This window comes from Bos indicus, chromosome 11 (genome assembly GCF_029378745.1).
Source record: "Bos indicus isolate NIAB-ARS_2022 breed Sahiwal x Tharparkar chromosome 11, NIAB-ARS_B.indTharparkar_mat_pri_1.0, whole genome shotgun sequence".
NCBI classification, from domain to species: Eukaryota; Metazoa; Chordata; class Mammalia; order Artiodactyla; family Bovidae; genus Bos; species Bos indicus.
The window spans coordinates 93,560,531-93,582,571 of record NC_091770.1 but is presented as its reverse complement, the minus strand read 5'-3'; the positions used below and the strand labels follow the sequence as shown (position 1 = coordinate 93,582,571).

At 41.2% G+C, this 22,041-nt stretch overlaps 3 protein-coding genes across 4 annotated transcripts in view; 1 reads left to right on the top strand and 2 right to left on the bottom strand.

Moving 5' to 3' along the window:
- The window catches only part of OR1B1 (olfactory receptor family 1 subfamily B member 1), a 184,991-nt gene that overhangs the window by 51,483 nt on the left and 111,467 nt on the right, over positions 1-22,041 (top strand). The gene's annotated exons all lie outside the window — the stretch shown is intronic.
- LOC109565483 (olfactory receptor 1L4-like) lies at positions 1,499-2,440 on the bottom strand. Its single transcript, XM_019969417.2, has one exon. It carries the CDS (start codon positions 2,438-2,440, stop codon positions 1,499-1,501), a length of 942 nt encoding a protein of 313 aa, XP_019824976.2.
- LOC109565851 (olfactory receptor 1L4-like) lies at positions 19,197-20,147 on the bottom strand. Its single transcript, XM_019969802.2, has one exon. It carries the CDS (start codon positions 20,130-20,132, stop codon positions 19,197-19,199), a length of 936 nt encoding a protein of 311 aa, XP_019825361.2. The 5' UTR covers positions 20,133-20,147.

Genomic DNA, 22,041 nt, shown 5'->3' with positions numbered 1-22,041 from the left:
TGGTCTAGTGGTTTTCCCTACTTTCTTCAATTTCAGTCTGAATTTGGCAATAATTGTTATGGATACCCCTTTATGGGAAACCAGGACTTTGCCCCAAGGCTGCACTATCATTTCTCTTGACTATTCCTCCCTTGTCTCTGCATCCCCTCCTTTCCTCTCCTTAGAAATCGGGGAAGGTCAGGGAGGCTGAATGAAGCCTATTTCATATAATCAAGAAGTGGGAGAAGCAGAAAGGCCTTGATGGTGAATCTTAGTCACTATATCACCAGGGACCAGAATCAATAGATAGGACTAGGGCTCTGGCTCTTTGTCTGCATTGAGGAAGGAATTCAGCAAAGAGATGGAAAGTAGTGAAACAAGTAAAGTGTTTATTAGGAGGAAAAAGTGGCTGTGGAGAGACACACAGATTGGATCGGAGAGTTTTGTGCCTTTGGGGTGGTTTAAATCACTTACATGGGGGCAGTTCTTCACATTTCCTCTGGCCATTCATCTTACTTTATCTGGCTCTGAGTCCATATTTGGTCTGACTCAAGGCCCTCTTCTGTGTGCACATGCGTCTTTTAGCCAAGATGGTTCCAGCACAAGGGTTTCTGGGACATTAACAAAACGTTATTATCTGGTGTCCCCTCCCTTCTCTGACCCCTGAGGAACCTTTCTGCACATGTGTAATTTGGAAGGTCTCCTTGACCTCAAGAATGAGAAATGTGTGGTCTCTTTATTTCTTATCAAAGCAGGATTCAGCTTCTCCTTCCTCTTGAGACTCCTGAGAGTCCCTTGGACTGCAAGGAGATCCAACCAGTCGATCCTAAAGGAGATCAGTCCTGAATATTCATTGGAAGGACTGATGCTGAAGCTCCAATACTTTGGCCACCTGATGTGAGGAACTGAGTCCTTGGAAAAGCCCCTGATGCTGGGAAAGATTGAAGGCAGGAGAAGGGGACGACAGAAGATGAGATGGTTGTATGGATGTCATCACTGACTTGATGGACATGAGTTTGAGTAAGCCCTGGGAGTTGGTGATGGACAAGGAAGCCTGGTGTGCTTCAGTCCATGGGGTCACAAAGAGCTGGACACAACTGAGCAACTGAATGGAACTGAACTGCTCCCGCCATTATCTTTATCTTTGAGTATTTGTCCACAAGGGATAGATTTCAGCGGCTCAGCCTGGGGTCCATATATCCCCTGCTTCACTATGAGAGTCTTCCCAGAGTGAAGCTGACATCCATGTTGGGAAACCTGGCTTTTAGAGAAATGGATGATTTCAGGACTGGAGCAGAGAAAGTGCAAGATGAGTCTGGAATATCTTGATGTGATAGAAGGCAAGAAAGTGTTCAGAGAATGGTGGAAACATCAACAGGCACAGAAGTAATAGCTTATAACTCACTGGACAAAGCCGGAAACCGTAACTCTATACCAATATAAGTAAATGAATAGATGGGAAGAAGTTTGATGAGGGATGAGATATTTATGCAATTTCAGCTATCTTCCCATTCTGTCTTCAATGCTTATTCTGTTCTTTTCTCCTAGCCAGCTTTCTCAAGGCTTGCTTCATGTCCCTGTTCCTAAGGCTATAGATAAAAGGGTTCAGCATGGGGATTACCACAGTGTAAATGACAGTGACCACCCGGTCCTTTGTCACTGAGTAGGTGGATGAGGGGCGGATGTACACTGAGATGGCAGTCCCATAGTATAATGCCACAACTGTGAGGTGGGACCCACAGGTGGAGAAGACCTTGTACCTGCCTCTCCCAGACGGGACTCTCAGAACAGCACGGGTGATATAAACATAAGAGACAGTAATGAAGATGAAGGGACTCATGATCACAAAGGAGCCCTCTGTGAAGGCCAAGAGCTCATTGAGAGAGGTGTCAGAGCAGGAGAGCATCAGCAGAGGCTGGACATCACAGAAGAAGTGGTGGATGATGTTGGGCCCACAGAAGGAGAGGCGGGCCATAAGGATGGTGTGGGTGAGGGAGTGGAGGTGGGACACCAGCCAGGATACTGTCACGAGCTGGAGGCAGCATCTGGGGTTCATGGTGGTGGTGTAACGTAGTGGGTGGCAGATGGCCACATAGCGGTCCAAGGCCATGGCAGCCAGGAGGAAGCTGTCAGTGATTGCACAGGCCACAAAGAAATACATCTGCGTCAGGCACTGGGTGAAGGGGACCTTCTTGCTCTTGCTCTGCATGTTTGCCAGCATCCTTGGCACAATGACGTTTGTAAAGCAGATGTCCACAAAAGATAGGTTGGAGAGGAAGAAGTACATGGGGGTGTGGAAGTGGACATCCCCTTGGATGGCTGCAATGATGACTGAGTTGCCTCCCACATTGACCAGGTACATTACCAGAAAGCTGGCAAAGAGCCACACCTGCTGTTTGGGGTCACTGCTCAGTCCCAGAAGGAGGAATTCAGTGATGTGGCTCTGGTTTCCTCTTGTCATTGCTGTCCCCCAAGTGGAAAATCTAAAGGAATGCTAGGCCTGAGTCCTGGCTTGGAATCTCCAGTTCTGAATTCTGATGAGTGGCTGGTATAGTTGACAGGCACATGGATTTTAGTGTCACACATGTCTGGCTTTCCATCTTGTCTCTGCCACTGACTGACACAAAACACAAAGTCACCTCCTGAACTTTCATTACCTTAATCCATAAAGACAGAAAGTATGAAATTTACCTCCTCAGGCTATTCTGTTTTGGACAGGAATTCTTTTTCGTTTCCTCAAAACAAATATCAGAATACCTTAACTTCTCCATAAGAAAACATATACATCCTACAGATGGTTTTCCTAGCTCCACTCTCTTTGGAAAAAGTTTGTGAAATGCATTTGGGGGTTTGAATAACAATCGCTTTATGAGTACCATGAAATTGGAAAGTCTACAACCCTCCAGGAGATGAAACTTTATGGTACAGGGACAGAACCAGTTTCTGGAGTTGTGTGGCATGAGGGAAGACCACTTTCTGGCATCAGGAGAGAGCACCTGTTTGGTTGGGTTAATTTATTTCATTCAGGTGGGTGGTAATTAGGAAGTCATCATGGAAGTAACAGGTGAGTGTATTGACAGTAGATCAGAGCTGAGTCATAAATTGTAACCTGAGCATAAGAACTATATAAATGGAGTAAGTAGGCTGGCAGATAACAGTGAGAGGACTGGATAGCAAGGTTCTGGGCTTCAGAAGCTGGATTCTAATCTGAAAACTGGCACAGAGGATCCAGAGAACAAAGCAGGACCCCTGTCGGAAAGGAATTGTCCCTCTGCTCAGCAATTATAAAGGTGGAGACTGAGCTGTAGTGGAATAAGATCAGAAATCAACTATCAGCCCTCACACCCAGGATCAGATCCTGGTTATCAGCCAGAACTACCTGAGGCTGAGTCAGTCATTCTGTGCCTGGACTTGGGTTCCTACTGTCCACCTTTCCTGCAATCAGAATTATTTCCAGAAGTGAACACAGGAAGTAATCTGCAGATGTCTCTCAGTGATTGCTGATAAAGAGTGGAAAAGATATATAAAAGATGAGTGAGAAGAAGTCTACACTCAAGGACACTGAGAACTAATTTTTTTTAAATGTTTCAAGCCCTTAAATGAAATTCTCTGCATCATTGGAAAGGATCGCCACAGTCTGCATCTTGGCACTTTCCTAAGATACAATGGCATAGATTCCTATAGCATCTTTTTCTCCCCAATGTGCTTTGGATCAAGATGATTTCTCCTATTAGGAGACCTGATTGACATAGGAGAAGGCCAGGGTATTACTTCTCCAAGGACATCTTCCAGGGATCTTATTGGCTATTCAACACTGTATTCCCCAGTTCACCATTGTATCCTTGTGGTTAAAAAGTACTGATTAAACTTAAAAGCTTTTGCACAGCAAAGGAAACTATAAGCAAGGTGAAAAGACAATCCTCAGAATGGGAGAAAATAATAGCAAATGAAACAACTAACAAAGGACTAATTTCCAAAATATACAATCAGCTCATATAACTCAATGCCAGAAAAACAAACAACCCAATGAAAAAGTGGGAAAAACATTTCTCCAGACATTTCTCCAAAGAAGACTTACAGATGGCTAACAAACACATGAAAAGATGCTCAACATAGCTCATTATTGGAGAAATGCAAATCAAAACCACAATGAGATATCACCTCACACCAGTCAGAATGGCCATCATCAAAAAGTCTACAAACAATAAATGCTGGAGAGGGTGTGGAGAAAAGGGAATGCTCTTACACTGTTGGTGGGAATGTAAATTGATACAGCCATTATGGAAGATGGTATGGAGATTACTTAAAAAACTAGGAATAAAGCCACAGTATGACCCAGCAACCCCACTTCTAGGCTTATACCCTGAGGAAACCAAAATTGAAAAAAGATACATATATCCCATTGTTCATTGCAGTACTACTTACAATAGCTAGAACATGGAAGCAACCTGGATGTGCATCAACAGATGAATGGATAAAGAAGCTGTGGTACATATACACAATGGAATATTACTCAGCCATAAAAAGGAGTGCCTTTGAGTCAGTTCTCATGAGGTGGATGAACCTAGAACCTATTATACAGAGTGAAGTGAGTCAGAAAGAGAAAGATAAGTATATTCTAACACACATATATGGAACTAGAAGAATGGTACTGAAGAACTTATTTACAGGGCAGCAGTGGAGAAACAGACCTAGAGAATAGACCTATGGACATGAGGAGAGGGGAGGAGAGGATGAGATGTATGGAAAGAGTAACATGGAAACTTACATTACCATATGTAAAATAGATAGTCAATGGGAATTTGCTATATGGCTCAGGAAACTCAAACAGGGCTCTGTATCAACCTAGAGGGGTGGGATGGGGAGGGAGATGGGAGGGAGGTTCAAAAAGGAGGGGATATATGTATACCTTTGGCTGATTCATGTTGAGGTTTGACAGAAAATGACAAAATATTATAAAGCAATTATCCTTCAAAAAAAAAATAAACAGATTTTAAAAGAAAAAAAATACTGAACACAATGAAAGTAGTTACCATGTGCTAGGCACTGTATGATGATTTAATCCACCTAAGAACTCCCACACTATACAGATGAAGAAGCAATTACACAACAATTAAGAGATGTTCAATAACTTGCCCAAGATTATACACTGAGTAAGTGGTTATAATTCCAACCCAGAGCAGTTTTGTTTCAGGGTCCTGTTCTTAGCTATTAAACTATACTAATTCTCTCCCTATGAAGTACTTGCAGACTTCATTTGCAGAGTAAACTCAGAATGGGTTTCCCGGGTGGCTCAGTGATAAAGACTCTGCATGCCAATGCAGGAGACGTAAGAGACACGGGTTTGATCCCAGGGTTGGGAAGATACCACGGAGAAGGAAATGGCAACTCAATCCAGTATTCTTGCCTAGGAAATCCCATGGACATTGGAGCCTGGTGGGCTACAGTCCATGGGGTCCCAAAAGACTCTGACACAACTTAGTGACTGAGTGCACACAAAATTAGAATAAGCGACTTTGACAGCTACTTGAATGACTGGGACGTGTTGCATAGGGACCTGAATCAGATTCTTTGGATCAGGAGAATTAGTGGAAATAGTATAGGATTTGGGTTCTATCCCTGGTTTAGTTACTTACCAGTTGCTTCCCCTGAAAAGTCTTTGTGCCTAGTTTATTTTTCTCATGAAAATATGGAAGTGCAATGCCTATTTCCATCAGAATGTCGTGGGCATCAAATGGGTGAACATATCTTTGAAAAGGAGTGAAAAGTGCTTTGTTAAAGACTGTGTGCTATAAAATTTGTACTAATTATATAAATAATATATAATGATAGAAGTAATATAAGAAACAATGAAAAATCACAATTCTCAAGTTGTTCAGTCACTAAGTCATGTCCGACTGTTTTTGTGACCCCATGGACTGTAGCCCACCAGGTTCCTCTGTCCATGGGATTTTCCAGGCAAGAATATTGGAGTGGGCTTCCATTTCCTTCTCCAGGGGATCTTTCTGACTCACGGATTGAACCTGCTTCTCCTGCATTGGCAGGTGAATTCTTTACCACTGAAGCACCAGGGAAGCGCAATAATTCTCGTAAATATATAATAACTGGTTAAGCTGGCTAAGGTAAAAGAAAGTGAGGAAGAGTGTGATTGTGTGTAAAATAGTGAGATGACCACTGAAAGGGGAGCAAGATCAAAGCACGGAGAGCTGCAGAATGGGGATGTATGAGAATTTCCTGGTCAGAGAAGGGGAAGGAACAGAGATTCTAGTGGGCTTCCTGCTTTGTAGGGTCTTTCCTGCGGCAGTGACAGGTAAATTAAGGGGCCTGGTACTGACAGCCAGCCCAGGATCAGATGGTCACTGAGTGTGGTTTCAGATAGCTCAGCAAAGCCAGATGACCTTTCTTCATGCAATATCTTTCGCTTATTCAAAAGCCATCTGATGTGGTATAATAGACTATCAGTTCCCCAGCTCTTCTCATTATTTCTATGCATCCGCCTTGATACCAAGGCAGGCTGTTTCTGAGCTGAGATAGTGGGAGGGATGGGAAAGAGGACAGCTTCCCTTTTCCATGTCATCTTTCTCTTGCCTCCTCTGGCCTTCCCCAGGACACAGCTTCAAATCCTCCCTCCACTTCTCATCCTGTTCTTCCTTTACCCCATGGTTGACACTCCCATGTGAACAGATAGGTCACTGGTGAGGCATAGTATGAACAGACCCAGGGGTCCGAGGATTCTTCCTCTTTAGTTAGAAAAATTCTTCCTTCATGTGTTTTACAGTTTCTTTTACAAAGGATAGATAGTTTTGAAGATAAGCTTTCAGTGCTAAAGAAAAGTTTCAAAATCAAATTCTACTCTACATGATCAATTTGCAGAGAGCCAACTGAAGCCTCTGCAAATTGATGCTAGGATTGATGCTGAAGTTGAAGCTCCAATGCTTTGGCCACCTGATGTGAAGAGCCCACTCACTGGAAAAGACCCTGATGCTGGGAAAGGCTGAGGTCAGGAGGAGAAGGGGACGACAGAGGATGAGATGGTTTGATGGCATCATCGAATCAATGGACGTGAGCTTGAGCAAACTCTGGGAGATGGTGAAGGACAGGGAAGCCTGGCCTGCTATAGTCTATGGGATTGCAAAGAGTCAGACATTACTTAGTGACTGAACAACAACAGTTGAAGCCTCAAGAACAAAGTTGGTCATTTAGTGCTGTACCATCAGTGAGCTGCAGGACTAGTGTGACAGTCCAGGAGTTGGAAAAGGTCATTGGGAGGATATGACTGCTTGGCTCTTGGAGCTGAACCTGGGCAGTCAAAGGCTCCTTCCCCAACCTTTCCTTGGCAATTACACTCTGCCTATTGTTCCCACAATAGAAGCTGTTCCAAGGAGACAGCCTTAGAGAATAAGATGTGTTGGGATCATCTGTTGATACACGGACTGAACCAGTTAAGGTCTCTGTATAAACTGTTAAGATTCTGGCAGGCAGGTGTGGAGATCTCCTCCTCTTAAGGCCATGCAAGAAAACCTTGTAAGTTCCCTGGCTTACTAAAACTGCCACCTACCCATCCCTCCTACCCATCTGCCTCTTTCTTCTCTCCCTGCCCTCTGTGTATGGGTGGGGGTTGGGGCAGGGCTGGTTTCAGATTTCATCCAGGAAGCTCTTGAGGTGGTGTCCCCGTGCTGCTCTGAGGCTGTGGTAAAGCCATTGAGGTAGACTTTTCTTTGATACAAGACTGGCTTTGGGGACATTCTGAAGGCAGGCTGGAATGATGGAAGCTGAACTTTGGCCCATCAGCTTCAGCACAGCTACTCTTTCTCTGAAAGAGTTGATCCCTTTGCTTGGAGTTTCACTCACTCATAGCCAGTCCTCCTCCTTTTTGTGAATGGAGAAGGGAGACAGAGGTGTGTGGAGGAGTTTGAGGTTCTCAGATAAAGAAATAAGGGATGCAGTTTGATGCGGAGCAGATGACCTGTCTTGTAGCCCAACTATGGCATTATCTTGCTGCATGTAATTGGGCAACTTGTTTTCCTTCTCTGTAAAAATGAGTGTATCAGATAGGAAGGCTTTAATGTTTCTGACCCTCTAAGGTAGACATATTCTAGGTTGAATATGGTTGAAGATTACAAGCTACTTACTCAGGTAAGGGATGGTGACCTCCAGGGTGGTCTTTGTGTGTGTGGGAGGTCTCAGTAGCTTCTCCTTAGTCCTCTTGACCATGATGTCTAGAGGTGGATTGGAGGGCTTGAGGCATAGAAGGAATGTTCATATCAGGTTAATAAAAGGAAAAAGCCCCATATTCTGGAGAGAGGTGTCAAGACCGGCAATACTGAGTGCCTGTGATAGTTGCCTCAGCCTAGAGATGAAGTTATGAATTCCTGAAGTGGCTATACTTCTCCTTCCTAAGAGGTGACTCCTCTGTGTAGCCCCTGGCACTGGAATCATGAACCTTTCTCCAATCCCCAACTATCCACCACCTGACTCCTTCAGGTTCCTCAGATGTTAAGGGATAGGATGGGGACCTGGGAGTACCTGACTGTCCTGCACGTGACTTCATCCCAAGAGGCCAGGCAGCCTCCCCAGTTATCAACTCCAGGGAGCTCATTAAACACTATGTTTGGAGAGAAGTAGGACCTCTCAGTGGAAACCAAGGAAACTCAGGCTACCATGGCAGTGTTTTTCTTAGTGTTCCAGATAATTAGTTGCTTATTGTTCTAGTGATTTTTAAGGAGACAGGCAAATGCATAGAGAAAGCCTGGGGCTTCTCCCAAGATGTGGAGGAGAATGTATCAAGAGAAGAGTTCAGATCTTCATATAAAAGTTCTTTGCAGATTAGTTGGTGCTAACATAACCACACTTATCAATCCATCCATTAAAACAAACACTTAAAAAACTATATATTACTTAAAGTTTACCATTGTAACCATTTTAAAATGTATTAAGTGGCAGTAAGTACATTCACACTGTGATGCAACCATCATCACCATCATCTCCAGAGCTTTTTTATTCTATATGGAAACTCTGTACCCATTGAGCAAGAACTCTCCATTGCTCCCTGTCTCCAGCCCCTGGAAACTATTGTTCTACCATTTGTCTATGAATCTGATGATTCTAAGTATCTCTTAGAAGTGGAATCATAGAGTATTTGCCCTTTTGCATCTGGCCCTTTTGCATCTTCAAGGTTCATCCATCTTGTAGCATATTTGTTTCATCCATTTTTGAGGCTAAAGTGCAATTCTGCAGTCCAGATAGAACCTCAGTCTTAATGTTTGCAGCAAAATCTTTAATTTGATGAGTTACTGTATCAGAGAATGACAGAGCTGCGGTTCTTTCTACTGGCTTTTCATCCAGCAGGCATTCAGCCATGTCAACTGGAACAGGATTTGTTTCTCAACTGCTGTGTGTACTTACCCAGGAAGAAGCTTAGTTAGCCTGTAAGATGCCTTGATGTCTTCCTCATTTCCAATTTTAAGGACTAGAAAAAGCAATTTTTATTTTTTTATTGTAGTGAATTATACATAATACAATTTTTAACCCAGAGTGCTCCTAATATTCATGTTTAAAATATTCACTTCCTTTTTCTTTAAATGCCAAACAGTTGGACTTAAAACAATGTTACAACTTAACTGACATCAAAATACTATTTGCTTTATATGGCACAATAATGTAAGTCATTCATATTTATAAAGTCAAAGAACAGATAGCTTTGTCATTTTTAAATTTCTTATTTACAGGGTTACCCAATTTCTCTGGGGTAGACTTCTCCCTTTCATGATTCAGAAAACTTCTAATATGCCAGTTTCATTTGTTTTAGTAGTTTTAAATGTAGATAGTGCAGTGTGGGTTGAGAAAGTGAATTTTCTTGTATCTCCTTCTTTTGAGCCAATGGTCCAATTTCAGCCAACTGTTAAGTATAAGAAAATATAAGAAAAATGCAAATAGAATATTAAAATCTAACAAATATTTTTAAAAACTTAAATTATAAAATACTTAGAGATTTCAATAAGATTTTGAAACAGAGAAATTTTGAAAAATTAAAAAATACTAACATTATTATCAAACAAGGTAAAGTGTACTTCCTTCTTACTGGGTTTCCATATACGGGCAACAAAAAATACCAGATTTCGAAACAACAATTTATTAGATGATAATGAGGTTAGAGAGATTATATGGTATATAAACAAAATTAATAAAACCATAAAAGTACTAAAACCAAACTGAGTTTATTTTAAATACAAAATCAATATGCAGAAATCAGTATCTTCTCTATACATTAACAACAAACTGTTAGAAAGAGATATTAAGAAAATAATCCTGATTTAGCAAGCGGGGGCTGGGCAGGGAGGCGCAGCGTGGGCTGCATCGCTTAGAGTAAGGATCTGGCCTGAATACCCCAAGCGCTACCTGAGCAAAATAATTTGGGCTAGCAAACCAGACTGTGGGATATCTACCACGCGAAAAGCCAGCCCTAACCTAAGACACCACCAGGCCCATGCATGGAACAAAGGACTGGACAGAGATAGCCGGCTGCAGACCGTCCCCCTCCGGTGACAGGCAGCCAGACCCGGAAAGGGGCAATCACAGCCCCAGAGAGACATTATCTACAAAACTGTAAGCAGGCTTCTTTGCTAACTAAAACTTCTTGGGGTTCTGGACAGTCAACATCTGCCTGAGAAGGTGCGCCAGTTGTACACCCAGATAACCGAGCGGTGGGGAGGCGATGTCACAGCAACCGCGCTTGCCAAACACCTCATCATTGAAAGACAACTATATGTCTTGTGTTTCTTGTCTGAGCTGCTCGGACTTGGGAAGGGTACAAAACACAGGCCCAACCGAGTCTGTGCCTCTGAGGACCACCTGAGTGCCTGAACCTGAGCGGCTAAGACCTGGGAGGTGCAAGCAGCCCAGGGCCGGCCGTGGATGGTTCCGGCAGAGTGATCTAGAGCTTGAGCAGTGTGGGCAGGGAGGCTACACGCACCGTGAGCGGGGGTAGGCCCAGTGTGAGTGAGGCACTGCGAGCACACGCCAGTCTTATTTATTTGCAGCGTCCCTCCCTCCCCACAGCACGACTGAACAAGAGAGCCTTAAAAAAATTTAAAAAAAGGTGTCCACCACCACCCCCTTTGTATCAGGGCGGAAATCAGACACTGAAGAGACCAGCAAACAGAAGAAGCTATAACAGAGGGAACCGCCTTGGAAGCGACAGGCAATAGATTAAAACCCCGTGATGTTTTATCAATGGTGCTGCATAGAAGGAGAAGTTTTGAGACTACTGTAAAAATAAGACCAATAACTGGAAGCAGGAGGCTTAAGTCCAAACCCTGACTCCAGGGAACATTAATTGACAGGAGCTCATCAAACGCCTCCATACCTACACTGAAACCAAGCACCACACAAGGGCCAACAAATTCCAGGGCAAGACATACCAAGCAAATTCTCCAGCAACACAGGGACACAGCCCTGAGCTCCAATATACAGGCTGCCCAAAGTCACCCCAAAACCATAAACATCTCATAACTCATTACTGGACACTTCATTGCACTCCAGAGAGAAGAAATCCAGCTCCACCCACCAGAACACTGACACAAGCTTCCCTAACCAAGAAACCTTGACAAGCCACCTGTACAAACCCACCCACAGCGAGGAAATGCCACAATAAAGAGAACTCCACAAACTGCCAGAATACAGAAAGGACACCCCAAACTCAGCAATTTAAACAAGATAAAGAGACAGAGGAATTCCCAGCAGGCCAAGGGAGAGGATAAATGCCCACCAAACCAAACAAAAAAGGAAGAGATAGGGAATCTATCTGATAAAGAATTCCAAATAATGATAGTGAAATTGATCCAAAATCTTGAAATCAAAATGGAATCACAGATAAATAGATAAATAGCCTGGAGACAAGGATTGAGAAGATGCAAGAAAGGTTTAACAAGGACCTAGAAGAAATAAAAGAGAGTCAATATATAATGAATAATGCAATAAATGAGATCAAAAACACTCTGGAGGCAACAAATAGTAGAATAACAGAGGCAGAAGATAGGATTAGTGAATTAGAAGATAGAATGGTAGAAATAAATGAATCAGAGAGGAAAAAAGGAAAATGAATTAAAAGAAATGAGGACAATCTCAGAGACCTCCAAGACAATATTAAACGCTACAACATTCGAATCATAGGGGTCCCAGAAGAAGAAGATAAAAAGAAAGACCATGAGAAAATACTTGAGGAGATAATAGTTGAAAACTTCCCTAAAATGGGGAAAAAAATAATCACCCAAGTCCAAGAAACCCAGAGAGTCCCAAACAAGATAAACCCAAGGTGAAACACCCCAAGACACATATTAATCAAATTAACAAAGATCAAACACAAAGAACAAATATTAAAAGCAGCAAGGGAAAAACAACACACACACAAGGGAATTCCCATAAGGATAACAGCTGATCTTTCAATAGAAACTCTTCAAGCCAGGAGGGAATGGCAAGACATACTTAAAGTGATGAAAGAAAATAACCTACAGCCCAGATTATTGTACCCAGCAAGGATCTCATTCAAATATGAAGGAGAAATCAAAAGCTTTACAGACAAGCAAAAGCTGAGAGAATTCAGCACCACCAAACCAGCTCTTCAACAAATACTAAAGGATATTCTCTAGACAGGAAACACAAAAAGGGTGTATAAATATGAACCCAAAACAATAAAGTAGATGGCAACAGATCATGCTTATCAATAATTACCTTAAACGTAAATGGGTTGAATGCCCCAACCAAAAGACAAAGACTGGCTGAATGGATACAAAAACAAGACCCCTACATATGTTGTCTACAAGAGACCCACCTCAAAACAGGGGACACATACAGATTGAAAGTGAAGGGCTGGAAAAAGATTTTCCATGCAAATAGGGACCAAAAGAAAGCAGGAGTAGCAATACTCATATCAGGTAAAATAGACTTTAAAACAAAGGCTGTGAAAAGAGACAAAGACAGTCACTACATAATGATCAAAGGATCAATCCAAGAAGAAGATATAACAATTATAAATATATATGCACCCAACATAGGAGCACCGCAATATGTAAGACAAATGCTAACAAGTATAAAAGGAGAAATTAACAATAACATAATAATAGTGGGAAACTTTAATACCCCACTCACACCTATGGATAGATCAACTAAACAGAAAATTAACAAGGAAACACAAACTTTAAAGGATACAATAGACCATTTAGACCTAATTGATATCTATAGGACATTTCATCCCAAAACAATGAATTTCACCTTTTTCTCAAGCGCACATGGAACCTTCTCCAGGATAGATCACATCCTGGGCCATAAATCTAGCCTTGGTAAATTCTGAAAAATTGAAATCATTCCAAGCATCTTTTCTGACCACAATGCAGTAAGATTAGATCTCAATTACAGGAGAAAAACTATTAAAAATTCCAACATATGGAGGCTGAACAACACGGTACTGAATAACCAACAAATCACAGGAGAAATCAAAAAAGAAATCACAATATTCATAGAAACGAATGAAAATGAAAACACGACAACCCAAAACCCGTGGGACACTGTAAAAGCAGTCCTAAGGGGAAAGTTCATAGCAATACAGGCATACCTCAAGAAACAAGAAAAAAGTCAAATAAATAATCTAACTCTACACCTAAAGCAACTAGAAAAGGAAGAAATGAAGAACCTCAGAGTTAGTAGAAGGAAAGAAATCTTAAAAATTAGGGCAGAAAAAAATGCAAAAGAAACAAAAGAGACCATAGCAAAAATCAACAAAGCCAAAAGCTGGTTCTTTGAAAGGATAAATAAAATTGACAAACCATTAGCCAGACTCATCAAGAAACAAAGGGAGAAAGATCAAATCAATAAAATTAGAAATGAAAATGGAGAGATCACAACAGACAACACAGAAACACAAAGGATCATAAGAGACTACTATCAGCAATTATATGCCAATAAAATGGACAACGTGGAAGAAATGGACAAATTCTTAGAAAAGTACAACATTCCAAAACTGGACCAGGAAGAAATAGAAAATCTTAACAGACCCATCACAAGCACGAAAATTGAAACTGTAATCAGAAATCTTCCAGCAAACAAAAGCCCAGGTCCAGATGGCTTCACAGCTGAATTCTACCAAAAATTTAGAGAAGCACTAACACCTATCCTACTCAAACTCCTCCAGAAAATTGCAGAGGAAGGTGAACTTCCAAACTCATTCTATGAGGCCACCATCACCCTAATACCAAAACCTGATAAAGATGCCACAAAAAAAGAAAACTCCAGGCCAATATCACTGATGAACATAGATGCAAAAATCCTTAACAAAATCCTAGCAATCAGAATCCAACAACACATTAAAAAGATCATATGCCATGACCAAGTGGGCTTTATCCCAGGGATGCAAATTTCTTCAATATCTGCAAATCAATCAATGTAATACACCACATTAACAAATTGAAAAATAAAAACCATATGATTATCTCAATAGATGCAGAGAAAGCCTTTGACAAAACTCAACATCCATTTATGATAAAAACTCTCCAGAAAGCAGAAATAGAAGGAACATACCTCAACATAATAAAAGCTATATATGACAAACCCACAGCAAACGTTATCCTCAATGGTGAAAAATTGAAAGCATTTCCTCTAAAGTCAGGAACAAGACAAGGGTGCCCACTTTCACAACTACTGTTCAACATAGTTTTGGAAGTTTTGGCCACAGCAATCAGAGCAGAAAAAGAAATAAAAGGAATCCAAATTGGAAAAGAAGAAGTAAAACTCTCACTGTTTGCAGATGACATGATCTTTTACATAGAAAACCCTAAAGACTCCACCAGAAAATTACTAGAGCTAATCAATGAATATAGTAAAGTTGCAGAGTATAAAATCAACACACAGAAATCTCTTGCATTCCTATACACTAATAATGAAAAAACAGAAAGAGAAATTAAGGAAACAATTCCATTCACCATTGCAACGGAAAGAATAAAATACTTAGGAATATGTCTACCTAAAGAAACTAAAGACCTATATATAGAAAACTATAAAACTCTGATGAAAGAAATCAAAGAGGACACTAATAGATGGAGAAATATACCATGTTCATGGATTGGAAGAATCAATATAGTGAAAATGGGTATACTACCCAAAGCAATTTATAAATTCAATGCAATCCCTATCAAGCTACCAACGGTATTCTTCACAGAGCTAGAACAAATAATTTCACAATTTGTATGGAAATACAAAAAGCCTCAAATAGCCAAAGCTATCTTGAGAAAGAAGAATGGAACTGAAGGAATCAACCCGCCTGACTTCAGGCTCTACTACAAAGCCACAGTCATCAAGACAGTATGGTACTGGCACAAAGACAGAAATATAGATCAATGGAACAAAATAGAAAGCCCAGAGATAAATCCACGCACATATGGACACCTTATCTTTGACAAAGGAGGCAAGAATATACAATGGATTAAAGACAATCTCTTTAACAAGTGGTACTGGGAAAACTGGTCAACCACTTGTAAAAGAATGAAACTAGAGCACTTTCTAACACCATACACAAAAATAAATTCAAAATGGATTAAAGATCTAAACATAAGACCAGAAACTATAAAACTCCTAGAGGAGAACATAGGCAAAACACCCTCTGACATACATCACAGCAGGATCCTCTATGACCCACCTCCAAGAATATTGGAAATAAAGGCAAAAATAAACAAATGGGACCTAATTAAACTTAGATGCTTTTGCACAACAAAGGAAACTATAAGCAAGGTGAAAAGACAGCCTTCAGAATGGGAGAAAATAATAGCAAATGAAGCAACAGACAAAAAACTAATCTCAAAAATATACAAGCAACTCCTACAGCTCAATTCCAGAAAAATAAATGACCCAATCAAAAAATGGGCCAAAGAACTAAATAGACATTTCTCCAAAGAAGACATACAGATGGCTAACAAACACATGAAAAGATGCTCAACATCACTCATTATCAGAGAAATGCAAATCAAAACCACTATGAAGTACCATTTCACGCCAGTCAGAATGGCTGCGATCCAAAAGTCTACAAGCAATAAATGCTGGAGAGGGTGTGGAGAAAAGGGAACCCTCTTACACTGTTGGTGGGAATGCAAACTAGTACAGCCACTATGGAGAACAGTGTGGAGATTCCTTAAAAAACTGGAAATAGAACTGCCTTATGATCCAGCAATCCCACTGCTGGGCATACACACTGAGGAAACCAGAAGGGAAAGAGACACGTGTACCCCAATGTTCATCGCAGCACTGTTTATAACAGCCAGGACATGGAAGCAACCTAGATGTCCATCAGCAGATGAATGGATAAGAAAGCGGTGGTACATATACACAATGGAGTATTACTCAGCCATTAAAAAGAATACATTTGAATCAGTTCTAATGAGGTGAATGAAACTGGAGCCTATTATACAGAGTGAAGTAAGCCAGAAAGAACACCAATACAGTATACTAACGCATATATATGGAATTTAGAAAGATGGTAACAATAACCCTGTATACGAGACAGCAAAAGAGACACTGATGTATAGAACAGTCTTTTGGACTCTGTGGGAGATGGAGAGGGTGGGGTGATTTGGGAGCATGGCATTGAAATATGTATAATATCATATATGAAACGAGTCGCCAGTCCAGGTTCGATGCATGATACTGGATGCTTGGGGCTGGTGCACTGGGACTGCCAGGAGCAGGAGCTCTGCCTGTGGCAAAGGTCATGAGGAAGGAGGCTTGGCATACGCAAAGGCGGGATCGAGCCTCAGGAGTACCCCTGGAAATTCTCGAGCATCTACCCCCAAAACCAGAATCTGCCTACTTTCTGCTTTGTGCTCTCACCTACACCTCTGACTTTACAGGGGGCTGTCCCCCATTACCTCTCTCTGAAAAAACTGTTAACTTACAGCTCCAGTTAATGAAGTTCCTGGGTGTGATAGTGTTTCAACCTACAAACTCCTTTGGAAGTCTTCTAGCCTGCCTGAATAGGTTTTTCCAGCCACGTGTGATTGCTCAGAGCCTCCCAACTGTGAGAGGCATGAGATGTTCTAAACTGTCTAAATACAGATTCCTTTGAGCAGTTAAAAGATTGATTAGAAATTGTATTGGTGAAGGGTTTTTCACTTTTTGGGCCAATGTTTGCTGCTAAGTCTCCATATTCCTCACCTGCTGTGTCCCTGGCAGTGAATTGATTAATATAATTGGTGTAAGTAGTAGCTTTAATGTTTGTAACCTGGGACCCTTGAGTTAATTCTTTTTCTTGTTATAGCCCACCACACCTTTGCCCTATAGGAATGCAACTGTATCTAATGCTTTTGGAGGGTACACTTGACTAATCACCTTTAGAGAAAAATAAGTTTTCTGAAGAAAGGGTCTTAAAATGTTAACAGGCCTCCGGGCCAGAAGATGATGCAAATCTCCTAAACTTTTGCATATGATAAGTTTGCAGGAAGAAAGCCTGGCTTACTTCATGACTCCACCCCTTCCCCCAGTGTCCTCTATGCATAACTTAAGGTATAAAAACTACTTTGGAAAATAAAGTGCGGGCCTTGTTCACCAAAACTTGGTCTCCCCATGTCGTTCTTTCTCTCACCTTCTGGCTGAATTATTCAGCCTCTTTTCTCCACTGAATTTCCACACCGAGCTATCCTTATTTAACCACTCTTTATATCCTTAATTAAAGTTTAATTAAGCAATTGTTTCCTGATCCTCACCGATGCCGTCCCTGCTTCGAACCCAGAGGGATGGTATGGGGAGGGAGGAGGGAGGAGGGTTCAGGATGGGGAACACATGTATACCTGTGGCAGATTCATTTTGATATATGGCAAAACCAATACAATATTGTAAAGTTAAAGAAAATAAAATTAAAAAAAAAGAAAATAATCCTACTTTAATTGCATCAAAAAGAATAAAATACCTAGGAATAAATTTAACCAAGAAGATGAAAGACCTGTACTTGAAAAGCATTCATGAAAGGAATTAAAGATGACACAAACAAATGTGAAGATATATGGTACTCAGGGACTCATACTGTTAAAATTCCCATACTACCCAAAGCAATATATAGATACCAATGGCATTTTCAACATGACTAGAACAACTCTGTTTATTGAAGAGACTCCCCTCTTTTTATTCTATATTCTTGATGACTCTGTTGAAAATTAGTTGATGGTATATACTTCGTTGTATTTCTGGGTTCTCTCTTCTGTTCCATTGGTCTTTATGCCAATACTATACTGTTTTGATTTCTGTGGCTTTGTAACATATTTTGAAATCATGAAGTGAGGCCTCTAGCTTTGTTTTTTTTTTTTTTTCTCAAGATTGTTTTTGACATTTTGAGTCCTTTATAAAAGTTCCATATGAATTTTAGGATTTTGTTGTCTATTTCTTTAAGAGAGTAATTGGAATATTAGGATTTAATAGAAATTTCAGTGAATCTGTAGATCACTTCATATATTATGGACATTTTAACAATGTTTCTTGCCTCTACCTGCTTGAATGGTTTCCACTGTTTGAAATACTCTGTCCATTTCTTCTTTCTATTAAATTTCTTCTGTCCAAATTTATGAAGTCTGGGTAATGTCTTATAAATAGTAATAGAGTTTTGCAGTTCCTTAAGTACTGACTATTGTCAAGCTTATGAGAGAATTACTTGCCAATAACTTTCCCCCACTATAAGGGATTCCCTAGTGGCTCAGACAGTAAAGTGTCTGCCCGCAATGCAGGAGACCCAGCTTCAATCCCTGGGTCAGGAAGATCCCCTGTAGAAAGAAATGACAACTCATTCCAGTACTCTTGCCTAGAAAATTCCATGGATGGAGGAGCCTGGTGGGCTACAGTCCATGGGGTTGTAAAGAGTTGGACATGACTGAGCAACTTCACTCACTCACTCATTGTCAAGCTTAAGAGGGAATTACTTGCCAATAACTTTCCCCCACTATATGGGTAGCAGAAACTGTTTTCCTGAAATCAAAATTCTTAGCAGTACTAGCTTGGTATTGAACTATATCTGGTCAAGGTCATTTATAGAGACTGAGTGATCTGGTTTCCAGTTCAATACTCTTACTGTGATTCAACACCACTTCCTATCACCTCTTTGGGTACCAAGTGAAAAATGGGTACAAAGCAAAGATAACCTGATCATCTCTTAGGTCATCACCCAGTTATGACTTGTAATCCTTTTGTTTTTTCTATGAGTAAACTTGGTCCTTTAATTTCCTCAGACCCCTCTTCATATCTTTGTTCCTCAGGCTGTAGATGAAAGGGTTCAACATGGGTGTCACTATTGTGTACATAACTGTGGCTACCCGGTCCTTCACCACTGAGTACATGGACAGTGGCCTAAAATACACATAGATGACACTCCCATAGAAGAAGACCACCACAGTGAGGTGGGAGCCACAGGTGGAGAAGGCCTTCCACTTCCCAGCCGCAGAGGGGATTTTGAGCACCGTGATGATGATTCTCAGGTAGGAGAAGAGAATGCACAGGAAAGGGGTGGCGATGACAGCCAGGGTCTCGGTCATGACCACAATCTGGTTGGTAGTCGTGTCAGAGCAGGAGAGCTTGAGCACAGGTTGAGTATCACAAAAAAAGTGCTTGATGACATGGGAGGCACAGAAAGACAGGCGGGACATAAGTAGCACACGCAGCACGGAGTGCAGGTGAGAGATGGTGCATGAACCCAGCAACAGGAGGAGGCAACGCCGTGGGCTCATGACCACATCATAATGGAAGGGGTTGCAGATGGCTACCAGCCTGTCTATGGCCATTGAGGCCAGCAGGTAGCTGTCAGTGTTTCCCAAGGCCATGAAGAAGTACATCTGGACCAGACAGCCCACATAGGAGATGAATTTTGTCTCTGAGAGTAAGTTCACCAGCATGTTGGGCACAATGACTGTTGTGAAGCAGATATCCATGAAGGACAGGTTGCTGAGGAAAAAGTACATAGGGGTGTGGAGCCGAGAGTCAGAGTGGATGGCCAGGATGATGAGTCCATTCCCCACCAGGGTGATCAGGTACATGACAAGGAATACAGCAAAGAGGTGTTTCTGCATCTGGGGGTTGGAAGAGATGCCCAGGAGGATAAAGTCCGCAGTGCTGCTGCTGTAGTTCTTTATCTCCATGTCCTTGACCTCTTCGTCAAGGTTTGGAGGCCCCGTGGGAGAGATGTGAAGGGCAATTTGATGAAGATGGCTCTTTCCTAACCTCCAGCCTATTAAAAAAAAGGAAGCCCACTGCTTTTTGTTAGGATTTTAAAGAATAGTTATTTCAAAAAACTACAGAGATCAGGGGATAAAACCCAACAAGGGGAAAGGTAAACAATTCCAAGCTACTCCCTAAATGAGAAGCTAAGATTTTCCCAGGTGTTCTTAGAAACATCTATGGAGCATAATTTTTTTGAGTTCTCTTTTGAAAGATTCTTTGGTTGTTTTACGTTTTTGCTCAGCCAACATCCCTAATCAACTCTCTCACCCCTCCCTGCCTTTTTTCCTTCTTCTTGTAGGGGAAAAGTCTTCTGGGTCCCACCTTGAATCAGGATGCTTTCATTCAAGAGGTACCAGTGAATGAGGTCCTCTCATTTGGATCCTCTCCTGTTCATATGTCCAGAGGTGGTGGTGGTAGTGGGGGTGGAGCAAAAGTGAGCATTGAATTTCATCCATGCTTCTCAGTATCCACAGAATTCAGATGAGAATTTTTTATGGCTTTGGAGCAAAACCTGCTTAATGTTTATTTAAGCATTTCCATTTGTCTAACATGTTCTTGATGCTCAGATTCTAGGTTTTTGGTTCAGGGATGCCACTCCAAATAGTTATATTATCAGGAATGGCCTATATTACCAAGATTAATCTTTTCAATATATTGAATTTTCTGATTAAGAAAGTATGAAGTTCTTGTTCTAAACAGTCTAATATTATAGGAAATTCAAATGCTGTATGTAAGGGCCCCATTCTCACTAGTGTCATGGAAAAGACTGGCAAGAATGATCTGTGTTACCACTATTAAGCTACACTGTTATAAAATAAATAAAGCAAAATGGAAGAAACAGAAGGCATAAACATTAGAAAAATTAAACTTGTCATTATTTTTAAGTAGTTTTATTGTGTATCTAAAGAAATCCAAGACAGTCATCTGAAAACTTCTGAATCCTGTGTAGATTTCAGCAAAGTTGCCAAGTACCAAATAAATATACAAATATTAATACTCTTCCTGGGATTTCCCTGGTGGTCAGTGGTTAAAAATCTGCATGCCAATACAGGGGACATAGGTTCCATCCCTGGTCGAAGACGATCCCACATACTGTGGAGCAACTAAGCCCATGCACCACAACTACTGAGCCCGCCTGCTGCAGTTACTGAAACCTGTGCGCCTTAGCGGCCCTGCTCAGCAGTAAGAGAAGCCACCGCGATGAGAAACCTGTGCACGGCGACTGGAGAGTCGCCTCTGCTTGCCACCACTAGAGAAAGCCCGTGTACAGCAGCGAAGCCCCAAGTAGCCAAAAATAAATAAATAAACCAAATGTAGCTCTTATTATTTCTTTATTCAGCAGTAAATGGTTATTAGATAAATTTCTATTTCTATGGTAGAAATATGTAACGGAAAAAAATGTTATAACTGACAATGGTAAGAAAATCTGAAAAATGTTTAGGGTAAACCTGAGTAGCGGAAAAAGAGATGATGGAGAGCTATATGAAGAAACTATACAGAACACAAGACGAGGAGCTGAATAAATAGAATAAATTTTAGGAATATTGCTAAAAATGGAAGATTGACTATTTAAAAATGCTAATTCTTAGATTCCACATATAAGTTTTATCATAAAATTATTTATCTTTCTCTGACTCTTTCATTTAGCAAAATGCCCTCAAGTTCCATTCATGCTGTGAATGGCAGGGTTTCCTTTTTTCTAACGGCTGACTCTAAAAAGCACAAGCTTCGGAGAAGGCAATGGCAACCCACTCCAGTACTCTTGCCTGGAAAATCCCATGGATGGAGGAGCTGGTGGGCTGTGGTCCATGGGGTCACTACGAGTCG